Source organism: Exophiala aquamarina, assembly GCF_000709125.1.
Source record: "Exophiala aquamarina CBS 119918 chromosome Unknown aczIA-supercont1.4, whole genome shotgun sequence".
Taxonomy (NCBI): domain Eukaryota; kingdom Fungi; phylum Ascomycota; class Eurotiomycetes; order Chaetothyriales; family Herpotrichiellaceae; genus Exophiala; species Exophiala aquamarina.
In genome coordinates, this window is record NW_013550584.1 from 575,467 (window position 1) to 590,039 (window position 14,573).

General features: G+C 50.8%; 6 protein-coding genes across 6 annotated transcripts; 2 read left to right on the forward strand and 4 right to left on the reverse strand.

Moving 5' to 3' along the window:
- Window positions 1–1,805: 1,805 nt before the first annotated feature.
- On the forward strand, window positions 1,806–2,272 carry A1O9_05325 (methylated-DNA-[protein]-cysteine S-methyltransferase; the record flags this gene model as incomplete). Its single annotated transcript, XM_013404544.1, has 2 exons — window positions 1,806–1,829; window positions 1,898–2,272. The coding sequence occupies 2 exons, from the start codon at window positions 1,806–1,808 to the stop codon at window positions 2,270–2,272; spliced, it is 399 nt and encodes a 132-aa protein (XP_013259998.1).
- A 229-nt stretch (window positions 2,273–2,501) lies between these two features.
- On the reverse strand, window positions 2,502–3,908 carry A1O9_05326 (1,3-beta-glucanosyltransferase gel1; the record flags this gene model as incomplete). Its single annotated transcript, XM_013404545.1, has 2 exons — window positions 2,502–3,748; window positions 3,803–3,908. The coding sequence occupies 2 exons, from the start codon at window positions 3,906–3,908 to the stop codon at window positions 2,502–2,504; spliced, it is 1,353 nt and encodes a 450-aa protein (XP_013259999.1).
- Window positions 3,909–5,671: 1,763 nt separating this feature from the next.
- A1O9_05327 (uncharacterized protein) lies at window positions 5,672–6,469 on the reverse strand (the record flags this gene model as incomplete). The annotated part of the gene is made up of 1 exon (XM_013404546.1): window positions 5,672–6,469. One exon carries the CDS (start codon window positions 6,467–6,469, stop codon window positions 5,672–5,674), a length of 798 nt encoding a protein of 265 aa, XP_013260000.1.
- A 1,397-nt stretch (window positions 6,470–7,866) lies between these two features.
- Window positions 7,867–8,640, reverse strand: A1O9_05328 (uncharacterized protein). The gene has a single exon (XM_013404547.1). It carries the CDS (start codon window positions 8,541–8,543, stop codon window positions 8,283–8,285), a length of 261 nt encoding a protein of 86 aa, XP_013260001.1. The 5' UTR covers window positions 8,544–8,640; the 3' UTR covers window positions 7,867–8,282.
- Window positions 8,641–9,175: 535 nt separating this feature from the next.
- A1O9_05329 (uncharacterized protein) lies at window positions 9,176–10,134 on the forward strand (the record flags this gene model as incomplete). Its single annotated transcript, XM_013404548.1, has 2 exons — window positions 9,176–9,899; window positions 9,953–10,134. 2 exons carry the CDS (start codon window positions 9,176–9,178, stop codon window positions 10,132–10,134), a joined length of 906 nt encoding a protein of 301 aa, XP_013260002.1.
- Window positions 10,135–11,877: 1,743 nt separating this feature from the next.
- A1O9_05330 (uncharacterized protein) lies at window positions 11,878–13,336 on the reverse strand (the record flags this gene model as incomplete). The annotated part of the gene is made up of 2 exons (XM_013404549.1): window positions 11,878–13,009; window positions 13,080–13,336. The coding sequence occupies 2 exons, from the start codon at window positions 13,334–13,336 to the stop codon at window positions 11,878–11,880; spliced, it is 1,389 nt and encodes a 462-aa protein (XP_013260003.1).
- Window positions 13,337–14,573: the final 1,237 nt, after the last annotated feature.

Below are 14,573 nucleotides of genomic sequence, written 5' to 3' on the forward strand. Positions count from 1 at the left end.
TAGAAAATCTGCGGAACGAAGTGCTTCTGCTATGTTGCCCAAGTCCGGTTAAACTCGTACCAAATAATTTTCAATGATTCGGTTATTCCGGAGGCATATTTGGGCTGTAAGCGCCTCAATATCCTTTATACGACGTTGTATTCATGGTCGGTGTGAAGCAAGCGCCTTTTACATGCCGCCCGTTCAGCTCTCGTCCATTATCTCAGTCACGCGATTGTCAGTGGCGTACTTCAGAGTTTGGGCTGTACAATTGATCCAGAGTAATAGCAACGGTGCCAGCATCGCTAGTCTTCTGCGCCCACCAAAGCCGTTAGTCATGACAAGGTCGAAAGCGTCAACGGAGTATTGGACTGCATACCCTATGAAGTCAAGACGCTCCTAGCTCGGATTTGTGATGCCACAGGTGCTGAGCCAACGCTTACTTAGCCATAAACATCCGGGCTACACGAGCGCAAGGAACGAGTTTTCCCCAGAGGCTCAGATATCGCTTCTTTCTCGTATCCGACTCCAGTCACCGAGAACCGTGCCATTGGTCTCGTCGTTGTGAGAATGTTCGGTGAACATTAAAGAGTAATATTTGAGTCGATCTGATTGAACAAAAGCAAGTCCATCGAGGACCAGCCACAGCTGAGACGAAAGAGGATGTCAAGAAAGCTTGCTGGGTCGATATCAAAGCTGAATACGATGTTGCTCACTGCCTAACCTCCTTGCACTTCCCAACGACGAGGTGGAAGTTTAATGCGCTGGCTAATGAGTGACGGCAGTTCTTTGCCAAATCCTTCCGATTTATTCCAGCTACCACATCGTCCCGCAACAAGCGTGGATTTGGGGAGAAGTACTCGGTACTTGCAAAGCGCAGTTGGATTTACGAGACAACGAATGACGTCGAAGGGTGGATGGATGTGCACCCAGATTCTCTTGGTCAGTTCCACCTTGGCAGTCCCGGAGAGGCCTCTGTACTTAGCCACTTCTGTCGAGGTTTTTCTCGTGATTCGCTTGCGCTTGTGGTTTATTCGCCAGAGAAGCTCTCACTGATAGCCGTTTGGTCAAAATAACGCCACAACAGAACCTAAGTTTCGGTAGAGTTCCGACACACCGTAAGGGGAATGACTACGCGGGGTACAAACAGCGTCGCCATAGCGCGCCCAAGCTTTGGTCTTCATCGTCCCCATTCGATGTATACCTTTTTGAAATCTCACCTCCACACAAGGTGAGACATGTGTGGGAGAAAAGAATCACTCAGCCCGTACGCAGTTCAGCTGATCGTCTGGTTGCAACACGAGAAGTAGAGGGCCTCCGCTCCGGTCCACAGTCACATATCAAAGACCATCGCATTTCGAGCTAGCAATCAGTGCACTTACCTCGTCGCGGTCACGTTTCCTTCGTTAGAAACACTACTGTAGAATCTGAGGCATTCTGAGAGGAAGTTAGCCGATAGAAAACGAAGGTGTCACGCGACGAGGCTTGATGGTACACCAATTTTCCACGTGATTTGGCGTGATTCACGCGCGTTCGCGTTGCTCGCGATATGACCAATCAGAGCGTAACTCGTCCACTCATCGACGTTTGGATTCAACATATCATGTCAGGCAGTGGCAGTATGATTCATACCCCTAAGAATATAAGAAGTCAGGTCGCCAGTGAAGAAGCTACAGAAAGTCTTCCAAAATCTCAACACCGGCTGGCTAAGGAACGCAGATCTAGCCACCCGCATTCCAGAGGCTTGATCCTCTGCAAAGCCCCTTTCCTCGAAATCAAGCACAGTCGAGTGTGACTGTATCACTGACCCTCAAACTCCGTTCAAAATGCCAGTAACAGAATTCCAAGAGGTTCGTACCTTTCCAGCGACCACATGAATCCGCGAAAGTATGAACCAATACTAATCATATCTTCACAGCGAGTTTACGCTCATTTGTTGACCATACCGGCCGGCAAAGTGACTACATACGGCAAGCTCGCACGAGCATTGAACTCGTCCCCTCGGGCCGTAGGAGGCGCGCTGCGTTGCAATCCATTTGCACCGGAAGTTCCTTGCCACCGAGTCATCGCAACTGATGGCTTTGTGGGCGGTTTCAAGGGGGACTGGGAGAAAGCTCCCTCCGGAGTCAACCAGAGTATGAAACTCGATCTCCTAAGGGAGGAAGGCGTCAATTTCACTCCTGAGGGTAGACTGATCGTCAAGGATGATGTTTGGTTTGATGGTCCGTGGGATGTGAAGAAATCGAAAAATGCGTATAAAATCATCGAGGACAAAGCAAAGATAGCAAAGTGATGCTCAATCGATCTCATTGCCCTAAAAGAGAAAACCGTCTATTGCACCAAAAAAAGAACATTGAACATGCCCCATGTTGTTCGCACGCCACCATTCCAATATCCAGGCCACGACGCAAAGGAAAAATCAATCTCAACCCAGGATGACCTTTCGTTTCGGTCAAATCCTCCACCAATTTGTTCATAAAACCCCTTTGTCAAATGTACAATCACTCAGTGGCTCAACCAAGTTACAACAAGGAGGCTCCAAAGAGCATAGAAAATACCGTGATGGCACCGCAAACCAAAGGAGCGAGCGACCATTCTGGTGCGATCAATGCAGAAGCAGCATTAGAGGTGTTCGAAGATGAACTAGAGTCGCCAGTCCTTGTGGCAGCTCCACTGCCGGCGGTAGCAGTTCCAGTAGATTCACCACCAGCATTTTGAGAACCAGGGCCAGAAAGACCAGGGCCAGCACCAGCACCATCGGCAGATGTCATATACTTCTTCGCGCCATCGGGGATAGCTGGCAGACTGTTTCCCTCGACCTGCCAGTTAGGATCAGAGAAAGTTGGGCAGTCAGATACGGCTTGGGTGCTGCTGTAACCACCGTCACCCTGGGGATTGGGAGTCTTGGCGAACTGATCAGCCAGAGCTTGGAAATCGGGTAGTTCTTCGGGGGTGGAACCGCTGAGATCGACCAGGCCGTAGTTGCTAGGCTCCTGGGAATATTCATAAACCAGGCCACCTGAGTAAACGCCAGTCATGTCGGTGCTGTATAGCGACTCGACCTCACCAAAATCACGCGTGTTGGTGTTGCAACCATACTCGGACAGGAAAATAGGAAGGCCATAGCCGGTGAAGTTCTTGACTTTTTGGTCCCATCCGGAAACTGTGAAACTAGAGGGAGAGCACCAGGAGTAGTCGTTGAATGCAAAGAAATCCGAGCGTTCATCGTCAGTGCCGCAGTTCATGTATTGAGCCATTTCCATGCGGTTCTCGCTGACATCAGCGGCCGAGTACCCGACAGGGATGGTGCGGTATCCACGGTTGCGGATGTACTGGCGGATGTCTCTGGTAACTGCCTTGATATAAGGAGCAGTGATTGAAGTTTCTGGGTCATTAATCACCTCATTACCAGAGAAGAAAGCCAGAGTGTTGGTGTACTTCTGGAACTTATCGATGGTTGCAAAAATGTTCTGCAGATAAACGGCATTGTATGAAGGGCCGGGGTTGGCACGGTTCAATGAGTACAAGGGGGTATTGACATCGAGGACGAGGTAGATGCCAGCATCTGCCAAGGCGGTCATGCACTCATCGTGGTCTGCAGAGTTGTCGACGGTGTAGACACGGATCGTGTTGATTCCCAGCTTCTTGAAGTATTCAATGTCTCTGGCACATCCTGCTGTATCGGCAATGGGATCCGCAACATCGGAAGAACCACCAGGCTGATAGTCGACACCGCGGATATAGAAGCGGTCGTCTCCGGCGAAGAAGGCTGTTGATCAAGTCAGAACTAGCATCTTGAGATGGGGAACACGGAATGACATACCGTTGCCTTTGACTGAGACGGCGGGCAAATCAGCTCGAGGCTTCAGGGCAGTGGCAGCAACAGAGCCCGCGCCGAGAGCGGCAGCAGTCAAAATTGAGGTACGCATGATGAAGATACACGGGTGCTAAAAGGTTGGCGAGTAATAGGACTCCTCTCGTGAAATGTACGTCAAGGCGGCCAAGTAGAGCCTAGAAATGGTAAGGAACTTGGTACCAGGGGCACCAGGGAAAATCTTTGTATAATCGGGATCTGAAAGAGTGAGAATTCCCAACAGAAGAGAGCAACTGTATTAGAAGTCGAGTAGTGAAAACGAAGGGAGGAGCGACACCGTAAAGCACGAAAGAACGGTGAAAACGCTCAGAGATGAGAAATGGCAGGGAGAAGGGTTGTCAATTGAGAAAGGCAGGAAGTTTTAGAGAGAGTCGCGAATCGTGATAAATGAAGGCAAGATTTGACCTGGTCTGGTCCGTCTGGAAGCCACCGTCCGCGACACAGAAGTAAGTGCACGACCACCCCCAGCACCAGCACCCCCTGCGCCTGAACTGGTGCTGGAATTCAACGCAGGCAGGGGTTGGACCACAAGTTGCGTGGGATCCATTGGTCTCCCCCTGTCGATTTCTCCAGTTCAGCACTTTTGGCGCAAGCCTCGCCCGCTGTCGGCCAGTCCCAACCCCTGGAACGGCGAACACCATCCCTATCCATCCCTGACTCTTGGCTAGAAGGGTGCGGATGGCGTGCATTTGCCACTCCACAGATCTCCTCGATTGGCACAAGTTTCGAATTGCACTCAAGGGTCTTTCAACCTTTTGTGGCACATCACCAATTCCGCTTGGAGCTCAAGCACTTTTTAGCAGATCTTGCAACAACGCTTGACACCACCGTGTACATTCGCATGGCATGTTTGGCACCTTGAGAACTTAGCCTGTTAAACAGGCCGAAATCTCGTCAACACTGCACTGCCACGATCATCAGTGACCTGCTGTTTCAAATTGCCCCTGCTTCACGACTCGTGTCAGGGTCATCGCCTGTTTGAGGGACCACACAGAGCCACACCAGCTGCTGTGATCATCCGATGGCAGTTGCTTGCTGGCTTTGGGATCTGCCTTAATCAAAGGGCACAGCACTCCATATGCTTGCATGGTCCACAACTTGAGATTAAGCAGGAAATCAATGATGGATAAGAGTGTATATATATCGGATGTAGAACCAACTGTGAAGCTGTTTTTGAAGCTGCTGAAACATTCGGTAATTCTGATTTTTTATACTCGATATGTACTCATTCTATCGCATTGAGACATGGGAGTAATAGCCAACGCAGATGCTGCATTAGTGAATTTATTAACAGCTTAGTGCATACGGATGAAGAGGAACAATCCTCAACCGGCGTCGCGGGCCACGTCGGTGGCAAAGGAAGTGATGATGAAGCACACAAACACCCTCAACGATGATGTCTCTTGAGATGTCATTCAATTCAAGGTATTTGAGCACATTCATCCTCTCTTGTACCCCGAGACGTCTCCCACGTTGGTCTGTTATTTTACTATGCTGTCTCAGCCATAGCCATATATTGCTTCGTCCAAGCACTGGCTTCTATATTCGTTACCCCTGAAAGAGTTGGACTTCCTGTCATATACATAAGGCCTCCGACCTTTCCCCCCAGAAAAAACTCCCTCACAAAAATCAACAGATCAGAATCACTGAGATTTGAAAACGCCAGAAGCTATGCCCATCGCAGATTGCCTTAAAGAGAGAAATGCTGGGAGCCGTAAAAATCGTCATGTGCTAGAAAAAAGCATCACGGTACGCCGCTGAGGTTATATCCAACTAGCGCGTCAATTATGGACCGTTGCCCACCTGTGTCATACTGGATCACTGAACAAATAGGAATGCTCCGAATGCAGCACATGCCATTAGGAGACCGGAGATCTTTATCGAGGTGGCAGCGTCTTGAAGTCCGGGATTGCCACCAGTCGTGGCTGCAGCCCCGGCGGCGCCTGTTGCGTCAGGGCTGTCGGTGAGGGGTGCATTGACCACGACCACAGATGTTGAAGTGGAAATGGAACCATCTGCGGCTGTTTCATAAAAAAGGTGAGTCGATGTGCTGGGTGAGAAGCTGACCCCAACAGCCGAGGAGGTGAGCGTGACCAAGCCGCCTCCCACTGTACTAAAGACGACTGCACCATCTGTTGTTGCGACAGCTGTAGCAGAGGCTGGGGCGGCTGGAGCCACAGTCACCGTGGTAGCGCCAGGGACGGTCGAGGCGAGGATGGCAGACGAGAGCACGGAAGAGACACTGGCTGCCCTTGAGCTGGATTGCTCGTCTGAAGTGCTTTGAGCAGGTGTAGAAGTGGTGGTGGAGGAGGCAGTTGTGGTCGAGTTGCTCTCTTGTCTCTTTTTCGCGATATGTACAAGCTTGCTTGCGACAACTGGGTTCTCGGAATGAACGTGCTCAATAGCGGAGCGGTCTTTGCTGAACACGCCGTCTTGGAACTTGGGCGATAGCGAATGTAGGACCGAATGCAATGCAGCAGGTTCGATACTGTCAAGCAGGGCCTGGAATGAGTCCCAGTTCACTATTGAGTTGTCATCCTCGTGCGTGTGTCGTGGCGAGCTCAATGCACCCAACAGGAATGTGCTGACGACGAGGAATTTTCGAAGGCCGAGCATTATGGGCAACGCGACTGACGATCGACCGAATAGCAAATGGACGAAGCGAAGGTGGTGTGTGTGGTGACAGTGCAGGTGATGAGTGACGAAGAAGGGAGGCAGGAAGCAGAGGGAAGGGCGAAAAAGACCAGTTTAACCGTGTGGTTGGGAACTTGAGACTGAGGTTTTTCGGACAGAAACCAAGTTTCTCAAGAACCGAGTTAGGGCTGGTTGCAACACGAATGGGGTGGAGTGGAGAGATGATGATGATGGCTTGGGTGCTCCGTGCAGGGGCAGGCGCAGGTGCAGGTGCAGATGCAGGTGGAGGTGGGCAGCTGCCAGCAGCCAGCAGGACGAGAGGGTGGAATAATAAAGAGCAGCAACACGGGCGAAGTGGCGCTGATCGTTGGCTATGTCTCATCCATCACACTTTTTGGCCTACCGTCTGAACCAAGCGATGCCTAGCTAATGCTGAATCCTCCTGTATCAGCGAAAGCACATTTCAAACACAGAACACCAAGCGAGAGCAGCCCACTTGGACGCGAAGCACTTCTAAACCGGACGAGAGTCCCGGGCAGGAGAAACCAGCCACTCCGAACTCGTTCTTCAGGTGCCCGTTCGGAGGACCTGCCCAGATATCCACGGAGTTGCAGGGGGAACGGGCAAGCCTAGCAATATGCCGACTTTTCCGCTCTAGGTGGCGTCACACGGGGTTGCTTGTGCTTCCCGGTAGGATTCATTGGGCGGTCATGGGGAACGGGTACCGAGCATTGAGGGCCTGGGGGTCGCACTCCCACACGCTCCAGCTTATGAGGTACCCAATAACTCGTTCCAGTACCAGCTCGGATGCAAAGGTGACCTGAGAGGCAGCGGACACATGCATGTAGTCATCCCTTCCCGCCCTCAAATTTCTACTATTAGTTAATGCATGTCACCAGCCGTCTTGTCCGGCGTATTCTTAATCCCTAGCCTGTAGCATAAACGTTGTTTCCTCGGCGTGGTATCAAGAAGCGACCATGTGAGAACTCCGTAGTGCCATGTGAGAAAATCATATCATGAAGCTGTCTAGCTGGAACAGATATCCAGGTGGCGAGCCGAGTCCTAAGTCTAAGCCTGTTACAGGGGGTGATTGCCAACGCCTCAAACTCGACCAATCACCATTCGATTATGATGCTATTTCTGGCATGTGCCGTGTCCATGCATCTCCCGCCCAAGCAGCCCGCCAACCCAACACGTAGGGTCACGTGAATCTTTGCATGATTCAAGGGTCAAGAATCCTCAACGTAATCTGAGTCGTCGTCCTCGTCACTCTCACCATACTCCTCTCCTGCGTCTGCCAACTCAGCCTTGAGCCGTCTGACTTCTTGCATGAGAGTCTTGTTGAAATCCCGGAGTATGCCAACTTCTTTTGACAGAGCCTTGAGTTCAGCCTCGAGCTTAGCCTTGTCAGCCTTCTCATGGACATCTGGGACTGCAGTGGCCCCCCTTGCATCCCGCACCTGCTCCTGCATCTTCGCATAATTTCGGCAGCCAGTCTCCATATCCCCTTCCGAAATGTCCCACTCCGACTTCTTCAGCATGCTTCCATCCTCTAGAATGACTGCGATTTTCAAATGGTCTCCGTCGACCCGTGCGACTCGATTGACCCCAAGCCACCACTTCTTGTAGGTATGATCGTCGACAAAGAGACCGCGCGTGTGGTGAATGAGATCTTTCGAGAAGTCGTTCGTGGGCCCATATGTCATGATACCAGCGAATTTGGCCTTTGAAACATCAATGCCTGCCCTTTTGATCTCGAAAGGCAGAGAGTTCTTGACAATGTCGGTTACGAGCTCTATGTTGCGAATTTCGCCGATTGTGGTTTCCACTTCGCGGGTGAAACGACCTTGCTCCGGCACCGCGACATTGATTCGGACGGGTAGGTTCTGCGTGAAGTAGGTGGAATTGGCAATTTTGGCTTTGTGTTCTTTGGCAGTGGCAGCGAGCTCTTCTTCTTCGATCGCATCGTATTTCTTGAGGGCCGCGACGTCTTCGGGGTTCTGGGTCGTCTCAGATGGGAAGGGACTGGTTGCTTGCTTTGTGGTTTGGATGGCATATTCGTCGATGGTGATCTCGTCGATCTCCTTGCGGATCTTTCGCGAGGCCTCTTTGAGAGCTTGACATTTGCCGCGCTTTGTGCCTTTACGAGGGGCCATGGTGGTTGGTAGTTGAAGACAAAGTATGGTGATCGTACCAGCGGGGATGGGATGGGATGGAATGTGAAAGTGGAAGTGTCAAGAGCATGTAAAGCAGCCATCTGAGGGTGAGGCAGTGCTGATTTGAATCCATAGGTGAAGCTGAGAGAGTGAATCTCTGATGATCAAGCGCACTGAGAGTGAGATGAAAATAAAGAGAGAATAGTGAGTCTTAGGTTGGCTACGAACGAATTGGACGTAGTCGTAGGCGTTAAAGAAGCTCTTACCCACGCAAGAGTTATAACTTATCCTTTTCGTGCTTGAATCTGTAGAGATATATGTCTTATGGTCCAGGTACTCACCGTGTAAATCATTCGGTTCCTGGCCAAAAGAAAACATGCTATCACTTCGACTATCATTTCATGACGAGTGAGATATCATAGCCGAGAAGATGTCGGACCAATCCGGTTTCTAGACCCGCTAATCTGGTCGAACCGCTACGAAAACCGGTTTATCAGCAATTTCTCCCAACGACAAAAAACCATCCTCAGCCATGGCCCCAGATCCTCGTGTCGCAGACGTTGATCGCTTTACCAAAGTAACTCGCAGTTCGATTCCATTGGCCCTGAATCCAGAGGCCGTAACGCTACCAAGGCCATTTACAGTTGCCATCATTGGTGCTAGTGCTGGTATAGGAGAGTACGTTGCCTATGCATATGCGCACGCCGGTGCTTCCCGCATCGTGATATCTTCACGAACGTTGATAGACTTGCAGGCTGTGGAGATCAAACTGAAAGAGATCGACTCCACGATCGAAGTTGATGTTGTGGAGTGCGACGTCTCCAAAGCCAAGTCTGTGGAAGCGTTGGCTCAGCATGTACGGGTTGCTTGTGCACGACTTGATGTTTTGGTGCTGAACGCCGGCTATGCTGGACCAATAACCCTGAAGATGGAGGAAGGAAATCCCGACTGGGTCCAGAAAGCTTTTGACATCAACGCCATGGGCACCTACCATGCAGCGCATTATTTTGTACCGCTTCTACTTAGATCTAAGGATGCGCCAGGCGCTTTCATTGTGGTCGGCTCCATTGCAGGCTGCATAAGAAGGGGGATCATTGCAAACACTGGCTACACGGTCAGCAAGATGGCCCAAATTCGGTTGGTTGAGTATTTGGCGGAGCAACATTCGAATGACGGCTTGTTGAGCATTGTTATACACCCTGGCGCTGTCAAGACGAGAATGGCAGAAGGCAATACTCCAGAAGCCTTTCTCCCATGTGAGTTCGCAGCGTTTGACCATGGTACATCTGAAACTAATTCGCAAGAACAGATCTGACTGACGATGTTGGTCTTTGTGGAGCTGTGTGCGTTTGGCTTACGTCGAGGCGTCGGGATCTCCAATGGCTGTCTGGGAGGTTAATATCAGCAACCTGGGATATGGATGAGCTGCTTTCGAAGAAAGATCAGGTGGTCCAGAAAGACTTGTTGAAATTTGCCCTCGTAACGGAATGAATATGTGAGTCAGTGCAGGAGCTCCGACAGGTTGAACGGCTTGGCAGTCAACTAAGTCAATAACAGCGTTGCAACTTCCGTAAAGGCGGCTTACACCGTTCTAAACGGTCCACACCCTCGGATTGCTAGATAATTACTCAGCTGGTGCAAGGTCGGCAGGGTGCCTGCCGTGATATTGGTTCGCGTTGAACACTGAAAACCGGACAGGCTATGCAACTCAGGACCCCCAGTGAGATGGTCAGCTGGTGAAAAGGTTCAAAGCAATCACACAGTAGCTCTACTCTTCAACGCCGGAACCACCAATCCGAACTGTCATCGGGATAAATACCACTCGGGCTCTTTCCCAAGGGCATGTTACTACTAGCCAGTAGTCGCTTTTGCTGCCAGGAACTTTGGAGCAGGCTTTCGACGTTATTAGAATATCATACCTTAGGTAGGCCCCAGGGAGCATAAGATGTGCCACTACTTCCAAGCATGCACAGCGGATAAATCAAAGGACAGCATTTACATGAAGATCACCTGGCATTTAATTGAAGGCCAAATAAGGTCCAGCTCTGGGATGCTTGGCGTGCGCCCAGCTCGGAGTACATACGGTTGTCGAGGCAGTGCGATCCCCCCAAGCCAAGGGAGAAATAGTGAAAGCCCCTTTTCGACAGCCTCGCCAAGACATCGTGAACATTGCCCACGTTCGACCAGCAGTATCAGAACAGTAGCGAAAAAAATAGACAGAAAAACGCCAAAAAAAAAAAGGGTTTTGTCTGGTTTCACCACCCACAACTCAAGGTCAAGCCGAATTGCCAGATGGCTAGTTCCCAGGGAACACCTACACCTACCTAGTCACACAAGGTAGAGCAGCGAATGCTCTGAATTACTACCACGGCACGAGGAAGATATAATCGATCCTCTATGTGGCACCCCTGTGCTTGGGTTATAACTAAAGTTATACCACTAGACTAGATGAACAACCTCACCAGGTACGCTTAGGTTAGGAGAATTTCCACAACAACAAGATATAAACCCAACACTTTCCCACCTGCTATCAGGTGACTTAACCCCCCCCCCCCCCCCCGCGTCTCTCCCAGGCATAGGCCCCAGGGCCCCTTGCACCCTCTGCCACTTCTGTTGTATGTAGTACCGCAGGTGAGAGCTGGTATCCATTCTTCTCTCGCAGCTTTGACTGTTGAGCCCAGAACAGCTGCTCGATCAATACGAGGCATGAACCAAGGCGACCAACAACTTCCTGTACCCAGCTAGCATTCCAACATCTTGATTAGCTCATTCATGATCCCCAGCACATCCAATCTATCCAACCTCCGAGCCTTAGCCTTTCCAAATGAGCAGCGCACCTTGACCAGCCTCTGGAGCCAAATGCCGAAAATCGTCGTTCATTTCTGCCCCATACATCATTCAGACCGCACCCAATGCTGCGAGGAACAAGACGCTTGACCCGCTCTGGCACCAGTTGATGCCTCCCGAGCGGTAGACCCTTCCTCCCTCCCATCATTTGGCATTCTTGCCCTGATACAGCAAGCGGGCCCAATGGAATAATTGCATCGAGACTGCAGTGCAAATTATGATGCGAAAACTGGGAGCTGGATCCAATCCATTGTCTAATGTTGTCAAAAAGAAAAGAGATCTATCTATGCTTGGCCTTCCTCAGGCCACGTTCATGTCCATCGCAATGCTAGCTCACATACATTGTACAATTATAATGATGCCCTCGGAGAAAGAAGGAATGCTTGATCAGACCTTTGTCATTAGGCCTGTCCCTCCAACGTTGATCCTCGCAAGCATCAAAATGAAACAGCCAAGAAGACAAGTGCAGCCACTGAATAGCTGAAGGTAGAGAAAGCCGCCATTGTCACGAGCTATCAGTGCGCCGCCGATCGGAGCACCAGTCAGTGCTGCAATCGAGCCTGCAGCAAATGCGGTCCCTGTCCGGATGCCGATCTCTCTGATAGGTGAAATCTGTGCCAGCAGAGCCGGTGTCAGGCCGATGGCAGCGCCGGAGCTGAAGCCGAACAGGGGAGCAAACACCAACTGGCCTGCATTCGAGTCGGCAGGGATCCAAAGGCCCAAAATGAGAATGGCAGTGAGGAGGCAGAACATATTCATGACGTTGAACCGACCAATCTTGTCGCCAAGTATTCCAGGCAATGTTCGACCAAACACAGATCCCGCGTTGAGGACTGAAACGAGGTATTGAGACAGTCCGAGCGACATGCCGCGTCCGTTAGCCACCACCGTTATAAAGCTGAAGATTGGAAACATTCCCCAGTAGAAGACGAATGTGGCCAGTACGGTGAGCAGCATCGGCATTTCGCCTAGTGGACGGATGAAGGCCATCACAGTGACTGGGCGTTTGGTAGGTGGGATTCGGCTGCGGACTGTGAGGATGCCGAAAGAACATAGAGCCAGGACGAGGAAGGCACAGGTGCGCATTGTCCAGCCAAAGCTTGTTTGACGGATCATACGACTGACGATGATAGGAAACAGGACTCCACCCAGCGAACTTCCTGAGGCAGCGAGACCAATGGCCATGCCTCGCTTCTTGAAGAACCACGTTGGGACGGAAGAGACTCCTGCGGTAAAGACAAATGACGAGCCGATCGCAGAGCAGACAGATTGACTGAGCATGAATTGATAGTACTCCTTCGAGATGGAGGCCATCATGAGGCCGAAGACGTGCAGGAAGGTCCCGATGATCAATAGGGATTTGGGGCCATAATCATCGAATATCTTGCCTGCGAATACCCCAGAGAAAAGCATGAAGAAAGTCTGCACCGACGGGATCCATGCAATGGTGCTAGCGGAGTATGCTGACAGTTGATTCCGCATGTAATACTCCTGAAAAATCCCCACGCAGTTGATCCATCTGTGGGAGAAGAAGAAAGGTCAGTCAAAACATAAAACAAATCAGTTGATCTTTATGAGCGATGACTTACCCCCAGGAGACAAAGAAACATGCTGCAGCACCGGCTACAGTGAGCCAGGCACGCCCTCCACCATCGGGAAACGAAGCTGGATCCGCCCAGGGATTGTACGGCGCTTTGGCGGGCTCGGGCTGAGGGCTGTGGTCGCGGGAAGTCTTCCCTGAAGGACTCTGGTCGTTGAGATCGTGTTCTTCTTGTTTCTCAAGCTCGGGATTCAGCATGCTGTTGCTGATAGGGACTTCTGCCGATTTCTCTGGCTCGCGCGACATCTTTACAAGGAAATGCGGTGATATTGCTCCTTTTCAGCGACGTAGGGGCCACCGGTGTTGAGGTGCAACCCTTGCTGCTTCTATTCTTTCTTCGCTCAACTCAGAAGAGATGAAATAATCGGTCTTGGGAGTCAAATGAAATGAAATCGTATTTACTTAAATGATAAAGATACGCAACTACAGCTACATCCTCCACTTCCCCCAAGTAGCAGAACTCCTAGTTGATTTTATCCCGTAGTCGCAGCTACGGGAAAATTGTCAATTAAGGACCGAAACCGTAGAAAATGCCATGTACATTCGGCGTTAAGAGTGACGCGAAGACCGTTCCTCCACCGATGTGGGCCCTGTACATTTGCAGTTGCCCTCTAGAAGATTACCGCCTTTCGCCCTGTCAGGACTACTGCTTGTTCGGCCGAAGATTTTGCTTCTTTGAAGCGATTGCCCCATTAGGGGATAGACAGAACTACATCATGTGTCAGTGTCTACGAGTATGTTGCCTCCTCAGGCCTGACTCCCTCCTATCGAGTCCACAATTTATATGGGCGGAGCTATCCTCTCCCGTATTCCGGACCAACCCAACCCACCCCTATCCCCTACGAGTACTGTACTCGCTTCGCTCCAAGCTTTCTCGGGATAACAGCCTCTGCGCCCGACCATCTCTCGATTGCAATGCCCAACACCTCTAAGCATCGGCATCCCTCTCAACAAGCAAAAAGCTTGGTTGCTCGCCCCGATTATCAGAAGTCGGCCTTATGTACATACGAGTACACACGCTACCATCCAGGGCAATGGGTCGATGTGGCATCAACTCTCAGGCACCCCGCAGAAACGAATATCACGATCAGCAGGCCCAACATTGATGAGTAATGTTCCTCTGCATGTGCGAGTTAACGGCCGACGCGGCCGAGCGCGTCTTGCGTTATTTTGGTAAAGGGTCACTGAAGCTGTTTCCTGTTTTCAAGCCCGTCTGCCAGCAGGTTTGATCAATTGCTTCGTCATTTGGCCCGGCGTTCTTCACAGATTATGCCCGTAGTCGATGCATATCAGATTGTGCCCTGATGAAAAAACATAGTGACTGGTCGGAGGCTTCTGGATATACCGGTCTAGGTATTAAATATCACCGGTGCATGGGCATTCTTGGATGGAAGGCCCAAAAAGACGACTTTGAAAACAACAATTTTCCCCTTTGTCTTGCGATCGGTCTGCGCAGTGCTAATCAAGATCAATCAGGCTGACA

Bases quoted from the DNA above. Each gene is read 5' to 3' on its own strand.
- A1O9_05328 (XM_013404547.1), bottom strand. From the start codon at position 8,543: ATGCCATCCAAACCACAAAGCAAGCAACCAGTCCCTTCCCATCTGAGA.